Raw genomic sequence first — 20,468 nt, forward strand, 5'->3', positions numbered from 1 at the left:
GTCTTTCGTATGTGGTTTAGTTGTGTGATACTCTTTGAGAGGCCATTTCAAACTGCAGTGACGGTAACATTTGAAAACGGGAAGAAACATGAAGTAAATGTCACGATCTGTCTTGTCTAGGAAAACCTATATCCCATCCAAAAAAAAAAAAAGCCCAGGCGCTAACCGCCAGCAACATATCTCGACCTTGAGAATTGTCGGGTAAGTGGAAAGGCAGCGTAGACCCTTAATCCAAGTCAAGAAGTCTTGATAGCTTTGGAGCTGGAATCCATAACCCTGCTCAAGAATCTAATCGATGTATACTTTCAAGGGCAGCTATCAAAAGGGGTCAAACAGCGAGGGCTCGTCATCATATAACAGCAAACTGAGCAGCATGGAAAAATGTGTCTACACTTTCGACCCACTCTTACAGATGAATTCCAGAGCAGGAGATACAGGGAGACATTTGATCTGCCGCTCAACATGAGAGTCCCTAATGAAAGCAACTCCACCGTACCACAATGCTGTTGAAGGCAGACATCACCGTCGGTTGTTGAGCGTTAGTGAGAAAAAAGAGAAAGTTTCCACTCGAGCCAAAACCATCAGTGTTTTCCTGCAGTCGCTCGCATGGTCCGTGCAGAAGTTTAGGTGGGGCTCGGGCCGAACATTTGCCGACCCTGAGGCCCCACCATCGCGAACAAGGTTATGCCGATCCACCCGCTCGAACTTCATTCAAATTTTCGCCGCCTGCAAGGCTTCTTCTCAACTGCTTCTTTTCCACCACAACTGCAAAACCTGTCTGTTGGTACAGTCCCGACTGTCACAGAGTGCCCGCTCCATGTAGAAATGGAGTCTTTGGCTGACACCCTCTGGGACGTCGTCATCTGCGGCACGGGTTTGCAGCAGTCGCTGCTCGCTTTGTAAGTACAATCAAGCAAAACACCAACTTCGCGTTTGCCTGTCTAACTAACCCAGCACTTCCCCTCCTTGAAGAGCCCTCTCGAGATCCGACAAGAAGGTCCTTCACATCGACCCAAATGACTTCTATGGTGGTGCTGAAGCAGCTTTCAGCCTGCAAGAAGTAGAATCATGGGTTGAAAAGGTCGAAACTGGCAAGGAAGGCCTCTTTGAGGCTGCCTCCGTGAAGAAGCTCGGGGGTGACACCGGCTTGTCTTTTCCCCGCGCATACTCCCTGGCACTCGCACCCCAGCTCATCCACGCCCGCTCGACGCTGCTCTCCCAGCTTGTCTCTTCCCGCGCCTACCGGCAGGTCGAGTTCCTTGCCGTGGGATCCTTCTCTATTTTCAAGCCCTCCCCAGATTCCTCGCAAAAACCCACCCTGGTCCGCATCCCTTCTACCCGCGAAGATGTCTTTTCTACCACCGCCATCTCAGCAAAGGCAAAGCGCGGTCTGATGAAGTTCCTCAAATTCGTTTTGGATTACGACAGCACCCCCCAGACAGACACATGGCAACCCCACGTGGATGCACCACTGACTGAGTTCTTGCTGAAAGAGTTCAAGATGGATCAGGAACTTCAGACTTACATCATCACTCTCACCCTTTCACTCAACGGAAAGATCAATACCAGAGACGGGCTGGCTGTCATCCATCGCCATCTCTCGTCGATGGGTATGTACGGTCCAGGCTTTGCTGCCCTCTACCCCAAGTGGGGCGGCCTGTCAGAGATTGCCCAAGTCTCATGCCGAGCCGGCGCGGTAGGCGGAGCTGTGTATATGCTCGGGACAGGCATCAAGACGATGAACGACAAGGACGACCCCATCGTGATTGAACTCTCCAGCGGCGATACAATCAAGACACACAAGGTTGTCCGCGCCAACGAGAGCGCTACTGATCGATTCGGTATCAACAGGCTGGTAGCTGTTGTTGGCTCCTCACTGAAATCACTTTTCGAGTCAACGGTCGAGGGTGCACCAAAGCCGGCCGTCGCCATTGTTGCTTTCCCAGCTGGCTCCTTGTCAACTGCTACTGGGGAAGCATCAACATCCCCGGTGTATCTGTCTGTTCATTCCAGCGATACCGGGGAATGTCCTGCCAACCAAAGTAAGCCAGCTCTTTCCTTTGTCTCTTTCACTGCCCTTCCGAGTACCATGATGATCCAAATCGAATACTTATCTACATTGTCTGAGCTTCGGCACTGGCGATAATACCTCTGACATTCTGATGTACTCTCACTCTATCATATTCATTTCTTCATGCTGGTTCGTTGAACAAGCGCTAACTGGAGATCAACAGGTGTTCTTTACTTTACCACTGGCTCAGAGCATGCCTCCCAGGACTTGCTTCAACAAGCATTGGATTCTTTTCTGGCTGCTTTGTCTGGTGATACTGTCCCCCAGTGTCTTTATAAACTGCAGTATAAGCAACTGCAAAGCTCAGCTCACAGTCAAGCAAACGGTTCGATTTTCGATTTTGCTCCTCCTGCCTCAGCCCTTGCTTTTGACGACTCAATTTTGCAGTCGGTTCAAGATGCTTGGAAGATGGTCTTAGGTGATGAAGCTGTCGAGGAAGAGTACCTTACCTTTGCTGACCGAGAAGGCGCAATGGATGATGACGAAAGTGTATGATTAATGTCGATGACGGTAAGCGGTTTCATTTATCATGAGATACGATGGTTAGTCTTGGGTGTAGCACATCCATTAAGAATGAAAAAAGTTAAAGAACAAATTGAGTTTATTGAGCATTATGATCCTGTGAATCTAATGTTTATGCAGTGTCACCATGATGCCTTTCCTCCACCCAATGCCCTCCTATGCTTTGTATTAATTGTTGTTTGTGTCCGAAACTCCGTTCGCTTCGCGCAGATGCAAGCAACACGGTACAAAGCATTCCGGAAATATGACCTCTCCATCCAAGCAACAGCTTTGTGAGATTTCCGAAATCTCTCCATTACGCAAATCCTCCCAAAATCCGATGAATTTTTGCCCAAAGATGCGATAAATGCATCATCCCATTTACTCCTCATCATCATCTCCAGTAGCAATCCTCGACTCCTCACCACCATCCCCCATCTCCTCATCCTCCCCCTCCTCGCCACCATCCTCAGACAAAGGCAAGTCAACCCCCACCCTGATCTCCCCAAACGGCTTCAGCCCCCCCTGTCCATCCTGCTTCACCTTCACCACATTCTTCGTCGCCAAAGTCAACACATGATGAAAAGCCTGTACCACCACCGCCCTCTTCCTATCCTCCGGCTCAAACAAGTCATCAAAGCTCACCCAGGCTTTCTCGTCCTGCTCATCATCCTCATTGGCGTACCCCTTGGTCTTGGCAATATGCCGGAGAAACCTTGCGAAGTTCTGCCCCTCGCGATCAAGGGCATTGATCATCTGCTGGGAGGTATCAGCTGGCACCTTTATCTCCTGGGGGGCATCAATCGGATCGACGATGGGATCAGAAGAGAGGAAGGCACCACCTCCTCCTTGGGAGAAACCCGTGTCTGATCCAAAGATGGGTTGATCGCTGAAGCGTTCGATCTGGTCTGATCCCCCCAATATACCAGCTCTGGCACGGTGGGTGAGGGGGGAGGCGCTGACGTGACGGCTGCCGGGTTTGGAGCCGGCACCGCCTTTGATGGGGGAGCTAGGGATGTGAGAGGAGGGTCTGTTCCAGGGGGCATCGGAGTGGATTGCGTCTGAGAGTTGGGCGCTGGTGCCTCTTCTGCCTGCTTCAATTGGCTCTCCTTGTTCACCCAGGAGGAAGAGTTGGGCTTCGTTTGTAAGTTGGGGGGCACCTTGTGGGGCGTCGGGCTCATTGCTGAGGCGGGGACGGACCCGACGGGCGACTTCGTCTTCTTCTAGCTCGAGGGCTTGTGAGGCTGTGCGACGGCGGCTACGGGGGGTGGCGGGTACATCGCCGCTGACGTCGGAATCTGGGCTGATGAAACCTAACTGCTGAGCGAGACCCTCTCCTGCAAAGAAGGGGGCCAAGGGGTGCGGGATGTTAGGGTAGCCGGCCAAGTAGCCAAGGTTGGCGAGACCCTGTCCGAACACCAGATTGTAAGCATTCATCCGTGTTTCCGTGGCTGTGAGTCCACGTCGCTGCCGTCGAGCGGTCTCTTCATCAGCTCTGTTGGCGTAAGTGTCACCCCAGAGTCGAATCTGCCCACGAGTGAGCATAGTCTGATCATCTGGCGCGAGAAGTTGGCGGCGACGCTGACGTCGAGCACGAGCTGGAGCTTGAACTTCACTAGCGTTTTCGTCCATTTCGGCCTCTTGTTGTTGCTGCTCTTGGTTCTCTTCTTGCTGCGCCTGCCCGACTTGGGGAAGGACAGGGGGTTCAGACGGCAGGCGCGGATCAGAAGGAATGGCAGGGTCTCTGTTACCCATAATGAAGTCTCCTTCGCTATCGAATCGATCGAGACCGAGATCAGAGGGAAGGTTGTCATCGGCCTTGGAAACATCGACCTGGGGAATCTGCGGCAGCTCAGGCTCCTCAAAAAGGGCTAACACGTTCCCATCTGCGTCGATTTCAATGCCCCAATCATCGATGGGTGCAAGCTGTCGCTCCTCATCGCCGAAGGGCAGCACTTGTTGGTTGTCCATGCCATGATCTATGTCATCGCTGCCAAAGGGACCGTCATGGAATGGGTTTCTAAGACCAGAAGAAGATCCGGGGAGGTCAAGGCCCCCATGGATCGAGCTCCCGCCAGCGTTGAAGCTGTCGAGCTGGTGAGGCGACATCTGTGAAGTGCTGTTGCGTGATGCTTGGCTTTCGACGGCTGGAAGAATCAAGTTACCGTCATCGTCAAGCTCAAAGACGGGGAGCTGGTAGTTGAGGTCAAAATCAGGGTCGTCTTGGAGCATGAGCTCCTTCCGCCTATAAGATATCAGCTACCCACGTTATCAAAGAAAATTTCTTTCGAGCAACCTTACTTGGCCTTGCCTGCCCTCGGATCCAGTGCATTCTCATTTCCGCCCATGGCATTGTAAAAAGCCATCATATGGGCCTGCACCTTCTCAGCGTCGGCCAATACATACTGGCACTGCTGCGAGTACACCCTGGAGACGCCATAGAGAAGACTGCCTTGGAGACGTAGGGCAATAGGGGCACCAGGCTCCAAGATAGTTTCGCAAGCCTTCTGGACGTTAACCTCCTGGATTGCCTTACGTGAGATCTTCTTGGCATTGGACTTGATGCCAACGGTTGAGACGAGCCTGGTGATATTAGATACGAGGATAACATTTGGTGAAGGGAAATTCTGAACGTACCAGACTGTGGCCACACCATACTGGTGGCTGGTGAGGACTGTTGGTGGTGTAAGCGTCTGAACTCTCGGATGGCTCGGCAAGATACTTACTTTCGTGGCTGTAGAACATGCCGTATGTAGATATTTGGCTTGGACAGCCGGTAGTCTATGTATCTGATGCTGTTCGTGATAGTAACCCCCTTAAGTAAGAAAGGCTGGGGCCTGGAGTGGGGGATACTGGATGTATTGCGGCGGAATCGAAGGATATCTCGTAACGCTGGAACGCACGAAAAGAAGCGAAAGGTTAACGACTGAGAGAATATGTAACTCGAGATATTTGAGCGACCGGACTTGTCTTGAAGTGAGATAGGTCCTCTCACTAGTGTCGGACCTTCGAGTTGATCGAGTCGTGGTGAAGGGTTCGCGGCGCACAAATAAGGATGCTTGGTGGGATGAAAGGAAGAAGTGAACGGAGGAAGGCCTCAATTGAGAAAAGACTGGGGAAGATACTGACAATAGGCAGTCCCACGCGTCTGGAGTGCGTGGTGGGACCTCTGGGAAGGAAGGAGCATTGTGGCCGCTGGGGGACAATGGCCTGAATTGGAAGGCACCACTTTCTATGAGCACGGCCTTGATGCATTCAAGTAGCCTTGACTAGCTGTTCTGAATGTGTTCTCTTTTCACAATAGTATCGTATCTGCTCGCAGATGTGGGAACATGTTGAGTATCATATTCAGGCCGAACCCCCAAATGCTTGGCAACGACGTTGCTCTGTCATGGCGCAACCCATTGTATGCACACAGACTTGTTGCTGGAGGCACATATTGCTCCGTGGTAAACTCTTCTCCTCAATTCAAAATACACCGGTGTGGGCAATGAAGACTCCCCTTCGCCAGCAGGATACACATTAGGGAACCGGTCATGCAAAATAGCAAGCCAAAGCCATCACGTTGAAGAGCATGCCGTTTCTGAAGAGAGCAGGTCTTGGTCAATAAAAAATGAGTAGTTATGAATGTACAAAGAAGAGCGTCCCTATCATGAAGGGCAAACTGTGGGAATATCATACATAAATGAGACACGTTCTTCCAATCCAAGCCCTTCCTCTTTCGAAATTCCGTCATATTCAATAGATCCGTCATCCTCTTGCCATAAAATTATTTCAGGGTATCCTTTTCCTCTTTTTGGTGGGGTTTTTTTTTTTTTTGTTTGTTTGGTATCTCACTACTGACGCTGCTGGTATTGTGGCGGCTGTCCCTGGTACATCTGCACCTGTTGTTGCTGTTGTTGCTGCTGCTGCTGATACATCGCCCGCCGTTGCTGCTCCAACTGCTGCGTCTCGTATATTTTCTGCTGCTCCGCCGCGGTTCTCTTCGGCTCTGCCACCAGCTCATGAGAATTCGTCTGGTTTGGGAGCTCATATAGAGGCTGAGCATACAGCTCTGTCGGACGGGTCTCCGAGTCAAGCTGCTGGATTGGCATTGCGGCGTATGTTGACTGGGGAGAACTATATGGCTGTGATGCTGGTGGGGAGTTTGATGTGATAGGAGCATACTTCTGATCCCAGGCGTAACCATCATACTGCGCCATTTGGTAGTTGTGATACTGAGGAGCAATGTTGTTGTAGTGAACCATCGATGGGTTTTGGGGGTGAGGGACACCGTATGATGGAGCAGGGGTGGTGGGAGCAATCGTTGATCCGTCGTCCGTGTGCTGTTGGGGCGGGTGTTCGAATCCCTCGTGCTTCTTACGCTTCAGCAACACGATAACTGCAATGAGCACTCCAACAGCAATGACGCCAAGTGATACACCCACTCCGATCCCAGCTTGAGCACCGGTGGAGAGACCTTCGTTTGGCACATCCGATTGTTCAGAAACAGGGGATTCCGTGGTGGTAGGTCCAGAGGGGGTGGGGTCCGTGGTGGTTTGTTCGGCGGGGGGCTCAGGCACATTTGACCATGCCTTCCAAGATTCGTTTTCGTACTTGACTTGGACGAGCTTTCCCTTCGCCATGTAGTAGAGGTGCACCAGATTGGATGAAAAGTCGAAAGCAACACCGACGCTGGCGTTGGGCTCATCTGCCTCGGGCCAGAATGATTCGGTCTGGTTCTCTCGGATACTCCAGAAATAGTTTGTGTTTCCGATCTGATGGATCTTCTTATCGGTGCCAATGTACCAGATGAAACGTGTGTAGTTCCTGTCGATGCTGATCCCCATTCCCTTGGTGGCGGCATCATAAGCAGGCAAGGTGAAGTTGACTGGTGCCGTTGCATTGATTGCAATTTCGGTCTTGTTCGTCTTGCTGGTGATCACATCGGTTTCGTTTTCCAAGGCTTGGGGTAGCGTGGCTGTTACATTTGGTCAGCATCAAAACTCGACAGATGAAGTAAGGTAGATACATACACCTCCACCAAGTCCCAGCACTATTCCATCTTGTAACCCCAATATTGCTCAAGTCCCTGGTAGATACAACCGTGATGTTCTCCTTTCCAGAGTGGGCAGCCCCAAGAGCGGGTACAGTGTTGACATCTTTGCTGACCATGCCCTTGTACAACCATTGGCCGTCGTCTCTCGTATAACCAAGTTGGGCAACCTGGCCATCCTTATTGTGATAAAACAGCCGATATCCTCCCTAGGTTTTGTTAGCGTGAACTGTTGAGTATCAACGGCCTAGGGAAACGAACCTCTTCACCCAGGAGCAAAGAAGCCAATCCGGTGTTTTGATGAACGCTAGGCGATGGCTTGCTGATGATCCAGTTCCCCTTGCTTTCAAAGAGCCCGGTAGTCATGTTGCAGTGGAACAGACCGTTGGCAATCTCATATCTTTCGGTCAGATAGTAGATCGAGGCACTGCAATCTTGCTGTTAGCATCAACCTCTTGCTAACAACGGCAGGCATTTACCTACGCTGTGAATTCGTTCGACCAATACCCCGAGCCAGCCAGAGGCGTGTCGTTCTTGGGCTTGTATGTAAGGGAGAAGACACTCCCGTCGGTGTAAGAGTATTTTGGGTTGTCAAAGAGGTTGCATCTGCTGTATCGGATGAGTCCAGTTGTCTCGTTCTGGACAATCACTTGAGGCCCGACGCCGTTCCACCAAGCTGCTACGCGTGCCTGTGCCGGTGAGATGGCAGCCCCAAGTAGAAGCAGTGATGATAGCAATGACGCCATCTCGAAGAAGAATATGAATAGTTAGAAAGGCCCGTTGCCGGCTCGCAAATTCCAATCGCGAACTTGGCTTTAACGCCCGCTCTTCCACTTGCCCAACGCCCAATGCTGGTGCTAGAAAGAGCAGTGCAAGAATGAGAAAAGGATATGGGAGATCTTGACACCTCCTAGTGCTGCTGTCAGACCCGACCTGATGATCGCCAATAGATGCTGAGAAAAAACGAGAGACAATCGGTAGGCGCAACAACGAGGGCGAGAGGCAAAAAGAGAGAAAAATCAGCAAAGACGTGAGATGATGGACCTGGTGAGGGTGGCCTAGGGAGATACGGGCCCTTCCCCTCCCGTTGTCCAGACCGGGGACCATACCGGGGCCTCACTCGACCAGAGCGGGTTGTGACCCTGGGTAGACCACATGGAGCTGGTATCTGTGACCTTTGTCACCATGACATTCCCTTGTCCTTGTTTTCCTTCCACCCGAAGATCTGCAAAGCATACCAAGAGCGTGTGAGCTTTTGGTGCTGACACTGGCGATGCTAGGTAGAGGAGCCAGTTTTGATATGCTCGTTCGGGCAACTTTGTCGTTCTTGGTCAGCACTGCCTGGTTCTGATTGGCTTGCTCCCCTGCAAGGCCACTTTTTAGGTTCACATCACTAATCTGCGGCACAGTTGCCCCTGCAGCAGCCGCAATGCAAGTCGTCTCTTATTGTAACGACGGCTGACTGTCGTTCTGCGGCGAGGTCCAATCTTGGATCCCTTCGGTGGGATCTCCGAGAGCAAGAAGTCTATTTCGACGAACATTATGGCTTGCGCAAGACAGCAGAAATGGTGCGAAGAAATCTTCCCCTCAGCACTCACCCCTCTCCGAATATTAAAGCCCAAAAGGCGCCGATAGATAGTTTCATAAGACCCAAGGCAGCACGTATTCACAACCCCTCTAGTCCCAATTCAGGCCACTAACAGAGTTTAAAGCTCACGACCCCCGTCTGCCACGAGCTTGTTTCCCACTGAACCCCGCAGACTGAGATTGCCGTGGACGCTACGCAGTTGTATCGGCTACCTAGCCCAAAAGCGCACCCTCGTATCCTCTCACTCACAGTCAGCCTCACCTCACGTCTTCAAAACCGCAATGCTCAGGTACCAAGATCTTGAACCAAATCAGGCATCCAAGAGTAGAGCGTCAACACCTCAGTCTTTATGCCTTCCATCGTCTCGGATATCAAATTTCATTATCGCTACCAGACAACTCACCAGCATCATCGAGTATCGTTCCGATCAACACTCACAACCCATTCTCACCCGTCAGCTTACATACACTCAACGCTTTAACCCCCTTGCTAAAACCTATCGTATATCTTCGCTCTCTCATTGGTCCCTACGGTCCCTATCCCAAAGACTAAGATATTCCACTAACATCTGTCAGGCACATATTCGCATAACTTCAGATAGCACCTTAACCTCCAGACCCCACAGCCCACTCGCCTCCAGTCCTCGCAGCAGCCTGAAAATCGGCCATCCTAGCAAGCAAGCAAGCGGCCACCCCTGCCCACCCCTGCTGGAACTTGAAGGTTGAAATTAGCAATTGATTCATATCTCTCACTGGTGCTTACTGAGCACCCATCATGAGGATCAAAGCTCATCACATTTGCAAACGGATGAGGGAGAAACACTTCCTCGTGTCAGCTGCCGCGGGTGGTGTTAGCAATGGGCAATGCCGCATTGTGGCTACCTAGCAAAAGACAGACTGCTGCTGGGAATGAGGGCCTTTGAGTACAGTTAATAGGCCTTGAAAAGTACTCAGCAGGCCTTCAAAGATACTCGACAGGTCTCAGACACACATATCCCTCACATAACACATTGATAGGCCTCAAAAGATAGTTAACAGGCATGTTGACTATCTTACAGCCCTTGACATTTTGTTGTAATGTCTATTTTTTGTCCTCCTTACGCCTGTCCTCCTCCCCCGATTTGTTGGCCAATACTGCCACCATAGAAGCTTGAGTTTCCTGTAAGATTCTCAGGGCCTTCAGATTTTGCCCGGCCACAGAGCGCCATTTCTCCAGCAGCTTGTAGTTCTCCTGGAGCTGGTCTTTGAGCTTGTTTAGGGCTTCGAAGTGTGGGTCAAACTCTTTCAGAAAAAGAGTGACGGAGCTGTCCGTTTCATCTCGAACATTTCTCCAAACCATGCCCCCAATCTTGTGGAAGAATTTCTCAAGATCGTCAAGGGCACTCTCAATGCAGTTGACGATTTCCCCCCTTGTCTGGCCCAACTCGCCAACATCGTTTGTCAGTTGCTCCGTAGAATTTCTCAACTCCTCACTGTGACTTCTCAGCTCCTTTCTGGCATTTCGGGACTCGCCAGACAGGTTCTCAAGCTGTCCGGTCTCGAGCTTGGTAGCCTCGCCCATACAAGTGTCGAGCTTGGTCAAGAGGGTGCTTTCCATCTCGGAACACTCTCCGCGGAGCTTGTCAATCATGCTGCGGTACTTGTTCCATCTGCTTAGCAGCTCCTTGTAGATTTTGAAGGTCAGATCACCAAAATCGAAACATGAAAACCCCATGGCGGTCAGCTTCTTCTGGACAGCTGGTAGACCCTCTCCATATGGATGACAGTACTGCGAGGCCAACAACTCGGCCCTGGTGAGCGGGCAAGACTTCTGGCGCTCCCCGGAATCGTATCTCTCTCTGATAATGCGTTGGAAGCGTTCGATGACTTTGTTGCTAGCCCAAGTCACGGTTGCACCACCGGATGTGATTTTCGCGATCACTTCAACAACGTCCTTGAAGAGGGCTGGGTAGTCTCCCAACTGGTAACGCGCGCGCCTGACAGCAAGGCCGACGTCAACGGTTGCGTTCTTGTCCAGATCATCGTCATTTAGGATTCCTTGTGGCACGGAGCGCTCTGTGCCGGGAAAGTCGTCGGGGTTGATGGTCGGAACGTCAGGATTGCCGTCAGATTCAGTATTTCGGTTTGCCTCGTCTCTGTCATTTTGGTCTGGTGTGGTCGAGGTCTTGGTGCCTGGGCGGCTGGCTTCCATGGGAAGAGGGCCTCCGGAAGGAACAAGGCCGGCTTTTTTGCTGTCGCCGCTCTTTCGGACGAGGTCGGGTTGAACGGGACGCATCTTGAATGCGAAAAGGTGGTGCCTGTCCACGTTAGTTCTGGAACACCAAATATTCCTCTTTAAACATGCTGTTAGCTTACCAAATTTGTGTTTGAAAACAAGTTTTCAGCGTCGCTGTAGCGGCCTCGGTGGTGGAATTTTGTCAAAAATAGGAAGACCATCTAGAAAGTCGCTCTCAGAAATATTCTGGCAGTCAGGCGACTTTTGAGTACCAGGCTCCATTAATTACGTAGTTGAGATAGCTGCCCTGGCAAGATATGGCAAGACACTCCTTCGTTCTTGCTCTTATTGCGAGGAGTTGCGTTTGCAATGTCACTCATCTTATCGATGACCACACAGCCGAGGTGTGTTAACAGTATCTATATATAACTGATTTGGTAAAAACCAATGTCTGATAACTAACGTTCTCCATCATGACGACTTGAAAGATCTTTTCTCTTTGTTACAATCAACAAGAGTTCCGGGCTTCAGCATCTGGGTGTCCACGCGCTAGCATCGTTCATAAACACGGTTGTTCAATGCTCAAGCATACTTGCAATTTTCTTGGGGGTTCTAGTTCCCCAGACAACCAAATGAGCATTCTGTCTTTCGATATCTTGCTGAGAGAACCTCGAAAATCACTGCACCAACCTCTCCCACTATGGATGCCTTAGTCTACTCCCCATCCACCACCGTGACCTTCAGATCCTTGACCTTGAGAACCACATTCTCCTCATCCTCCTTCTCAGCAGCAGCAACTCTGCTGTCCTGAGATGAGCCGGGTGAACTCTCCTTGCTAACAGCGACCTCCTTCTTAGGAGTGCTATCATGGCCAGAATTGCCATCCTCCAATGCATGCAACTCATCCTTTTTAATCTCGGCCTCGGTCTCCTCCATATCCTTCTCGGTCCCCTTCATGTGCTTCTCGGTCTCCTCCACATCCTTTTCGCCCCAAGCCTGCAGAAATTCCTCCGGAATGACTCCATCATCATCTCCATAGATCTGAACATCCTCATTCCTGTACGCCTCCCCAAGCAAAGCAACATTCTCCAGCCAGTTGAGAACGCTATGATGTGTCTCAATAAGCATCAGCTCAGTCATATTCGCCTCGCCAGCGCTGAAAGCAGGGCAACCAAAGGAGGTAAACCCAAGAGCACCGGGGTTGCCAAAAGACCCGGCAATAGGTTTGTCAAGGGGTGTGTGGTGGATGGCATAGGCGCGAGCTCTCTGTAACACCAGCATTGTCAGCATTCTATCCTCCTCTCAGTACAAAAACCTCTTACCTCTTGCATAAACTGTTTGAACCCCTCACACTTGAACTCATCCGAGTGATAAAAACCCCCCAACACTACCATCGCCCCTATCATCGTCCCAAACTTCTTCCAGACCTCATCATCGTTCAGATATTTCTCCACCTCCTCTGCCGAATTGCCCACAGCAATAATATCCAACTTGACGTCCTTCCCAACCAACTTGTCTACCACCTCCTCAAAAACACACTTGACGTGCTCCGCAGTGGTAATATTCTTGGGGATCCCATTTCTGGCCTTGTCGTAGGCGCGACCAAGGTGAACCGCGCTGGTCATGGGAATGTAATGGCGGTCCACAGGCGTCAACCCCCTCTTGCCCTCAGGCCACCACCACAACTCACTAGGGTTGGCAATGATGATTCCCGGGGGCGTAGGGTCAGTCGAGGAAGAGGGTTGCTTCTTCAAGGCCTGGACAAGGTTGAGGATCGAGCCCTTGGTGATGCCACCTTTGCCACCCAGGACACGGTGGGCGAGGACACCGAACTGCTGGTTGTCCTCCCCAACAATGAGAACAACTCGAGAGCGCTCGGGAAGGTCGGGACTGATGCGAATAGGGACATGAGGGTCAATGGGCTTGGTTCCCACGGGCAGACGGAGGGGAGCGAGTGACTCGGCATCGAGGCGAGAGTGAATCACATTGCCGATGGCTTCTGCAATGGATGTTAGTCATGTGAGCTCAGAAACGGGAGAAGGAGGCGTCTGACCATTGTAGGCAAAACGGCGGCGGTCGTTGTAGCGCTCGTTCTTGGTGAGGAAATAGTGGAAGTAGTAGTCGGCATTTTCGAGAGAGCGGATCTCATCATCTTCGTTGATGAAGTAGCTATATATGGTCATTAGTTTGGTTGAGCGATCCAAAAGATCAAGCCCAGGGGATTGTCACGAACCCGAGCTCAGAGATGTTCGCTGGAAAAATGGGATCGGCCGGGAGGCCAGACCAGCGGCGACGGAACATCGTTGTTCGAAGTGAGTGAGGAAGAAAGGCTGCGACTCAGTACCGGAGAGGAAGTTGAAGACAAGATGTCAAAGTGGTATTCTCTCTGATACAGCGAGAAAATGGCTCGATTTTTGGATCAAAGTTGGAGCCGACTACTGAGAGAGACGCAGAGATAATTTTTCCAGCTTGATGGCGTTGAAGATGAGGGTTATAGACCACATCTAACTTGGGAAGGAACAGCTGGGTGAACAACTTCAGATGACGAAGATAACAAGCAGCATGACCAGAACCATCTGGAGCCTGGCAGAAGATAGTATCATGAGAGCAATCTCAGCCGATGCCATGGTTGCGAGTCACAGTAGTTGCCTGAGCAAACCACCTCCAGCTCACCAGTGAAGCAAACAAAAATGGCGGCACGATGCCTTCTTCTGCGCCTTCCCGACGAATAATGCCGAAAACAACACCAACTTAATGAGAATGAGAGTGACCTGATGGCAATTATGACTATTTTCCATGTGACGGGCGTTCAAAGTACAGCAGCAATTGACTGACATCAACTCCAAAGATTCATTCAGTTGTTCAACATCATAGCATGACAAACCAAACGCAAACGCAGCACCGCCCGACTTTGCAACCGCTAGTTAGTGTATTTGCTGTCTAAACATGGCAATGCTGGCTGAACCAGGCAATTGATGACAAGATTGATGTGAAAGGATCTCTTCCTCACATCTCAAGCAGAGCTCAAGAGTGCAATGAAAAGAGGGTTCGCGTCGCCTGGAGGCAGTGTAATACCAGGGACACTGTGGCCGACAATCATGGGCAAGCCCAGAGGAAAGTCAGCCGAGAGACAAAAATTAGGATAATCACGATTCTACTCCGTAGAGTAGTTTCAGAGATTAAACTGAAAAGAACAGATACTACACTTGATCTAAGCCAAAAGGCAAAGAGAGCTAAAGAAGAAAAAAAGGAACCGAGTAAAATGGCGGTGGTGGACGAGAATATATACTGTTTCCAGGACTGGACCGTGCACGCCTGCAAATCTGCTATGGAGTGTGAAAAGGCCGTGCACGATTGCAAATTCTGAGTGGGGCGGGTGAATTGTCCGTGCGCTCTAGATTTTGGGTGGGCTTTGGAAATTCACTCGTCACCGCCCGGCAGAACTCGGGACGACCGCCAGCATCATCCACAGCTCCAGCTCAGAAGAGTGCGGGAGTTGAGCCTCAATTAAGCAGCCAGCGAACCCTCTAGACCGACCCATTCGACAGGCCGCCGGGCTCTTATTTCTCTATATCAACCGCAAAGATGTCCATGTTCAGGGCTAAAAAGTTTGATCTTGGGTGCTTCACCAACATCAAAATCATCCGGGATCACTCCAAGCGCAAGGCATTTGAGGCCGCGGAGCCCGAGAGGTACATGGTTCTCTTGGGATGATCACGAGGGGCAGATATCCTGACATGAAATGCAGACAAGCTCTCCGGTACATCATCCGGAACACCACCCTTCCTATGAGGACACGCGCCATGGCCCAGCTCCAGCTCACTCAGATGCACTGCTACACCCGGCCAACACAAATCAGGAATCGCTGCGTCTTGGGCGGTAAGGGGAGAGGTGTACTGAGAGCATTCAAGATGTCAAGAGTATGTCACTGGATTTTGGGGATGAGCTTGAGTCATTGCTAACCCATATTTACAGTACAACTTCCGTATGGAAGCATTGGCAGGTAATTTGCCAGGTGTGAAAAAGGCTTCTTGGTAAAAGAATGGTATTTTGGCGTTCTGAGGTGCATGAATAGAATTGATGGTCTGGCAACATGCCCGGTGTTGCCATAATGTTGGAAGATAGATACGGGCAACTTGGTGTGTAGAAAAGGTTCATTTGGCCCCAACAAATCTAGCAGAGAAAGGTTTCAGGTCATTCAGGCTGGACCTCTTCTTCTGCTGTGTATATTTGATGTTACAATGATAAACTCGATTTTTAAACGAACCCCCTCCTCTAACGCCGGATTCCATGCAGCCCAACCAATCCAATCTAAAAACGTACCGCTACAGCAACGTATGGAGTGTGAAACGCCATTCTACTCATGTTGAAGAAATTTATGTGGAAGCCAAACTGTTACGATACCGACTCAGAGAGCCTTGGTTTCTTCAGCGGCCACGACTTGGTCGAGACTCGCCGAGGCTGCAGCTCTTTCGCCGGCGCGCTTCCTGAGAACGTTCTCAATGAAGGCCTCGCCAGCCTTGTAAGATGACCTGACAAGAGGGCCGCTGGCGCAGTACAGGAAGCCCATATCCAGAGCACGCTGCTTCCAGAGGTCAAACTCGTCAGGGGTGACGTACTTTTCGACCTTGAGATGCCTCTTGGTAGGGCGCATATACTGCCCAAAGGTGACGACATCGACGTCGATCCTTCTCAGCTCTGTGTTCCATGTCAGCGTTTGCCCAGGCTGTTCAAGGAGATCCAGAATGATTCTTACCTCTCAGCGTATCCCAAATCTCCTGCTCCTGCTCACCAAGACCAAGCATGATACTCGTCTTGGTGATGATGCCCTCCTTGCCCCTGACAGCCTTCACATGCTCCAACACCTTCAAACTCTGTCTGAAAGTAGCCCTCCGGTCGCGAACATACGGTGTCAACCCCTCCACCGTCTCAACGTTGTGAGCATACACATCCAATCCACTCTCCGCCACAATCTTGACCATGTCCAGGTCCCCCATGAAATCACCAGTCAACGCCTCCACCAACAGCGTCGGCTTCTTCTGCTTAATCCTCCTAATCGTCTCCGCAAAGTGCCTCGCACCACCGTCCGCCAAATCATCACGATCCACACTTGTCAAAACCACATACCCCAACCCCCACCTCGCCAGTGCCTCGGCCGTATTCTCCGGTTCATGCGGGTCAAGCGGCGGAGGCTTCCTGTTGGTCTTGACACTGCAGAACCTGCACCCTCTGGTGCAAGTATCACCCATAAGCATGATCGTCGCCGTCGCAGCAGACTTATCGTTTCCACCCCAGCACTCGCCGATATTCGGGCATCGCGCCTCCTCGCACACAGTGTGCAGGTTCAAACCCCTGAGGTCGGCCTTGATCTTGCCAAAGTTGGGGTTGGCACCTGAGGAAGGGATTGGGGTCTTGAGCCATTCTGGCAGACGGGTGATGGTGCGCTTGCGGCCGGCGGGGCCTACCTCTACGGTCTTGATCTCGTAGGCTTCGCTGAGGGAGAGGGGGGCAGACTGGGAGCCCACGAACTCGGAAAAGGAGGCGACGGTGGTGTCTTTGAAGTATGACGGTCGCGGGGCTTTCTTCGCGGGGGTTGTTGAGGCTGTTGGGCTTGGCGATGACTGTGTCAGCTCCGGGTCGGACGGTGAAGGGATAGTGGCGTAAGTTCGGGATGAAAGGACAGCGGCTCGGGCCAAGGACCGTCGCAATGGGGCCTGGAGCCTTTGAAGGGGTGCTGGTGAGGCCATTTTGCGAGATCGACTGGCTATGTTTGGCGGGAGTGGGGGAATGGTCGTGGCGGAAGAGAGGAGGTTGTTTTGTTGGGTGACCAATATCCAGCAGGACAGTGGCGGACACGGAGTTGATAAGGCTGACTGAACAAAAAACCAAATCGGCGCTAGCTCTTGCATGCAGGGCATTCGCCCATCCGCCTCTTGGCGCCATCGGAGTGGGTTATGTAATCCCGTAGGTACCCGTTGGCTACTCGGGGCTTCGGCCAACCAATAACAACTTTCATCCCGACAGATCAAATAAAATTTCGCATTTCTATATGTATGGCACCGGATTCTGAGATATATGCTTTTGATGATTTAGCTGGACCAGTTTTGGGAATCGGTGCTCGTGGCCTTCATTTGAACCTGGCCACTCAAAGAACTTTCGCACTGAAATACAGCACATTCACCTGATAAGTTAATGCCAGCCCCGGGCCACCATCGAAACAGCTTTGGGAAAGCCGAACAACTCGTTGGCACTGATGGGCTTTGACAAGCGCATGTGTGGAGAAATCCGAGAAGCATGTGTGCTTCTGGAAGAATGCGGGGGTAATGTCCATTGGTAGTCTCGCAACCGCCGTGGCACATATTGGACGGCGATGAAACCGTTCCTGAAACAGAAAATACTGGCTGAGCTCTTTCTGCGCAGCTCATGAGATTCTACTTGGGATTATCAGCGGCTGAAGGCTGGGGTGTCGATGGAATCCCAAGTTTGCACGCCGGTGCTTACAACCAGCGTCATTGAAGTGGTTGCTGTGGCTGAAATTCCTGTTGCTGACAAGAGATTTGTCCAATCAGAGTTGAGCGCTGATCGCACAACGGGATGTTGCAGATGGCCAACAAGATTCAACTTCGTACGGATACGGAGAGTAAAATGAAGCTGGGAATGCCTGGTGTCATGTTCATGCTATTGTTGGAGAAAACTGACAAGGCCTCTACTGCTTTGGCTACGTAGTAAACAACCAGGCAATTCATGAGCAGCCGGCTTCATACACAGCGAGGCCTGGGTTGCGTTTATGAACCTAAACAAGGGTTCTCCTTGGACTTGGACTTTCGAGCTTTCAGAGCTCCTTGTAAAACAGCGCTTTAGTTCATCACTAGTAGTGAGCTCTGAGTTCAGGGGTTTTGTTCTATATATGGCCCATCAAAGAATGTGCAAGGTCTCAACAGTCTTCATATATCATTGAGGTTGAACAAAGCACATGTGCTGGGCTGGAAGTTGTCGTCAGCGCTGGACCTTGCAGCCGTTCCTAGGTCGGTCTGGGCAGTGGCTTGGACGGCCTGCATTAACACTTGGTAGGCGAAAAGCGGTGTGACCCCGTTAAGAGCTATCCAAACCCAGGTATGGGTCGGCCCAGCGGTTTTAGCGGCGCAGCCACTTTCCCTGCGCTCTCCTCTAGCCTCCTGTTCGTTTCGCCTGTCTCTTCTCATTCCGCAGAACAGTCTCACAAGGAACATCTACATCACCTCGCAATCTCGCTCCCCCAACACACCTCCCTACGACCTCAAGGACACGAATACCATCGCTTCATACCCGCGCGAAACCATCTGCGAGCGAGTTTGCACGCCTCTTGCTGTCTTTGATTGAAATCGACCCCTTTTAAGCCACCAGTAGTCGCCAGCGACAGTCGTCATCCATCAACATGTCTTCCGAGCCGTATGACCCTTATATCCCCGCCGGCCAGCAGGGTTCGTCGCAGGATCCCGGCAATGCCAGGACGCAAGCTTTGAAGCAGGTGGGTGATTTCGCAGTTTAACTCGACGTTCTTGAGACAAGATGGGAGACGGAGAACTTGAGTCGTGGGTCTGCCCAAGGCCGCTGTTCCCGAGAGTCCGATCGACTGGTCCATCAGCCAACAACATCACCACCCTTCGTTCTCGCGGCATCAACAACACCACCCCTTACGAACTTTGTGGGATTGAGGGATGGGGCATGAAATTGCAGCTAGTCGAGAACTTCTGCAGTGGAAAAAAAAGTCATCTTTCATGCTGCGGTGATGCGCTTGGGCTGATGTTGGGCGATGATGGCGCTTTGGGTGCTATGTCGATCGGGGGTAGAGATTATGGGCAAAATTCAGGTTATTCTTTCAAAGGGAGCGAGCTAACAAATTCTCTAGCAAATCGACGAGACTGTCGATGTCATGCGCAAGAATGTCAACAAGGTCGCCGAGCGTGGTGAGCACCTTGATAGTCTCCAGAACAAGACCGACGATTTGGCCATGTCCGCACAAAATTTCCGCCGTGGTGCCAACCAAGTCCGCAAGAAGATGTGGTGGAAGGTATGGATACTTCAAGGCTGAACTGGTTGGTACAGGATGCTAACATTTCGCTACAGGACATGAAGATGCGCATCTGGCTCATTGTCGGTATTATCGTCCTTCTCGCCATCATTATCATCCCTGCGGGTATGTATACCACGATGGTCGCGGCATCGAATGTTTTAGTTTCCATGCTAACCACACCCTACAGTTGTTGCTACGAGATAAATCAACCCATATGATTTTGGCGATGACGACAGCGAGGCGATCTGAATGGACACGAATCTGGGTTTTTACGCATGACCAACATTCACGACGATAGGGATAGTTCTTGTCTGGGATTGATTTTTCTTCCGGGAGTTTCTTGTTTTGTTTCGACGGTCTCTCTGGCTGGAGCTCTTTACGTAGTTGCCGGGGCGGCCGTCTTTGCGTGTTGCATGGAGCCTTTTCCCCAGTCTGGGAGTTGCAATAGCTTTCTCATGCACCTGTACTTATGATGTTAGGAGAGGGTGTATCCCCATATGGTTAATCAAAGATAGTAGTGACGATGATTTTTTAAGATATGACACGACGCTTTCACATGGCATTTGTGCTGGTGTGCTCTGGAGCGTGCCATGATGATGTCCTCGTAGCTCGAATCAATGCTCAAGACCCTGAGGAACGGCTGGAAGTTTACTGCACCATCCACTGCATCCCCCGCTGTGCCTCGGACATTGACACCCTGATAGATCAAGGCTGGAGATCAGGCCATGGGTCAAAATTTTTATCAGATCGTCTGGGTGCTAGGGAAACCGCGCATGGCAATGCGATGATACATTGTGTCTTCCTCTTGGCACAGCGGGGACATGCGGCTCTACCTGCACTGGGCGAATGTTTGGTAAGACTGGCAACGTTTTCTGTGGCCTTGAGTGCTCGCAGCTATCTCCTAGCACAAGCTCTCAGAGCTCTATGATAGGTGAAATTCTCATCAAGGGAAAAGATCGGGTAGTGAGAAGTTCCCAGTTGGTGGTTTCATTGAGAGTTGTAGTGG

At 51.2% G+C, this 20,468-nt stretch overlaps 7 protein-coding genes across 7 annotated transcripts; 3 read left to right on the top strand and 4 right to left on the bottom strand.

Annotated features, from left to right (window-relative positions):
• Nucleotides 1-712: 712 nt before the first annotated feature.
• On the top strand, nt 713-2,688 carry MRS6 (Rab proteins geranylgeranyltransferase component A). The gene is made up of 3 exons (XM_062885875.1): nt 713-899; nt 973-2,042; nt 2,235-2,688. The coding sequence occupies exons 1-3, from the start codon at nt 826-828 to the stop codon at nt 2,564-2,566; spliced, it is 1,476 nt and encodes a 491-aa protein (XP_062748888.1). The 5' UTR covers nt 713-825; the 3' UTR covers nt 2,567-2,688.
• Nucleotides 2,657-9,152, bottom strand: rec8 (R8 protein). The gene is made up of 7 exons (XM_062882971.1): nt 8,091-9,152; nt 7,869-8,034; nt 7,588-7,816; nt 6,417-7,532; nt 5,210-5,246; nt 4,874-5,155; nt 2,657-4,817 (listed from the first exon to the last, which is right to left on the bottom strand). Exons 1-7 carry the CDS (start codon nt 8,351-8,353, stop codon nt 2,954-2,956), a joined length of 3,957 nt encoding a protein of 1,318 aa, XP_062748889.1. The 5' UTR covers nt 8,354-9,152; the 3' UTR covers nt 2,657-2,953.
• A 712-nt stretch (nt 9,153-9,864) lies between these two features.
• QC762_114595 (uncharacterized protein) lies at nt 9,865-11,630 on the bottom strand (the record flags this gene model as incomplete). Its single annotated transcript, XM_062885876.1, has 3 exons — nt 9,865-9,899; nt 10,296-11,469; nt 11,550-11,630. 3 exons carry the CDS (start codon nt 11,628-11,630, stop codon nt 9,865-9,867), a joined length of 1,290 nt encoding a protein of 429 aa, XP_062748890.1.
• A 493-nt stretch (nt 11,631-12,123) lies between these two features.
• Nucleotides 12,124-14,124, bottom strand: QC762_114600 (uncharacterized protein; the record flags this gene model as incomplete). Its single annotated transcript, XM_062885877.1, has 4 exons — nt 13,643-14,124; nt 13,463-13,578; nt 12,732-13,408; nt 12,124-12,675 (listed from the first exon to the last, which is right to left on the bottom strand). Exons 1-4 carry the CDS (start codon nt 13,708-13,710, stop codon nt 12,124-12,126), a joined length of 1,413 nt encoding a protein of 470 aa, XP_062748891.1. The 5' UTR covers nt 13,711-14,124.
• Nucleotides 14,125-14,687: 563 nt separating this feature from the next.
• On the top strand, nt 14,688-15,602 carry MRP2 (40S ribosomal protein mrp2, mitochondrial). The gene is made up of 3 exons (XM_062885878.1): nt 14,688-15,101; nt 15,158-15,329; nt 15,385-15,602. The coding sequence occupies exons 1-3, from the start codon at nt 14,995-14,997 to the stop codon at nt 15,445-15,447; spliced, it is 342 nt and encodes a 113-aa protein (XP_062748892.1). The 5' UTR covers nt 14,688-14,994; the 3' UTR covers nt 15,448-15,602.
• Nucleotides 15,523-17,869, bottom strand: QC762_114620 (uncharacterized protein). Its single transcript, XM_062885879.1, has 2 exons — nt 16,166-17,869; nt 15,523-16,107 (listed from the first exon to the last, which is right to left on the bottom strand). The coding sequence occupies exons 1-2, from the start codon at nt 17,325-17,327 to the stop codon at nt 15,818-15,820; spliced, it is 1,452 nt and encodes a 483-aa protein (XP_062748893.1). The 5' UTR covers nt 17,328-17,869; the 3' UTR covers nt 15,523-15,817.
• Nucleotides 17,870-18,438: 569 nt separating this feature from the next.
• SNC2 (Vesicle membrane receptor protein (v-SNARE)) lies at nt 18,439-20,046 on the top strand. The gene is made up of 4 exons (XM_062885880.1): nt 18,439-18,916; nt 19,298-19,459; nt 19,516-19,585; nt 19,650-20,046. The coding sequence occupies exons 1-4, from the start codon at nt 18,824-18,826 to the stop codon at nt 19,664-19,666; spliced, it is 342 nt and encodes a 113-aa protein (XP_062748894.1). The 5' UTR covers nt 18,439-18,823; the 3' UTR covers nt 19,667-20,046.
• The last annotated feature ends 422 nt before the right edge of the window (nt 20,047-20,468 follow it).

This window comes from Podospora pseudocomata (assembly GCF_035222375.1).
Source record: "Podospora pseudocomata strain CBS 415.72m chromosome 1 map unlocalized CBS415.72m_1, whole genome shotgun sequence".
Taxonomy (NCBI): Eukaryota; Fungi; Ascomycota; class Sordariomycetes; order Sordariales; family Podosporaceae; genus Podospora; species Podospora pseudocomata.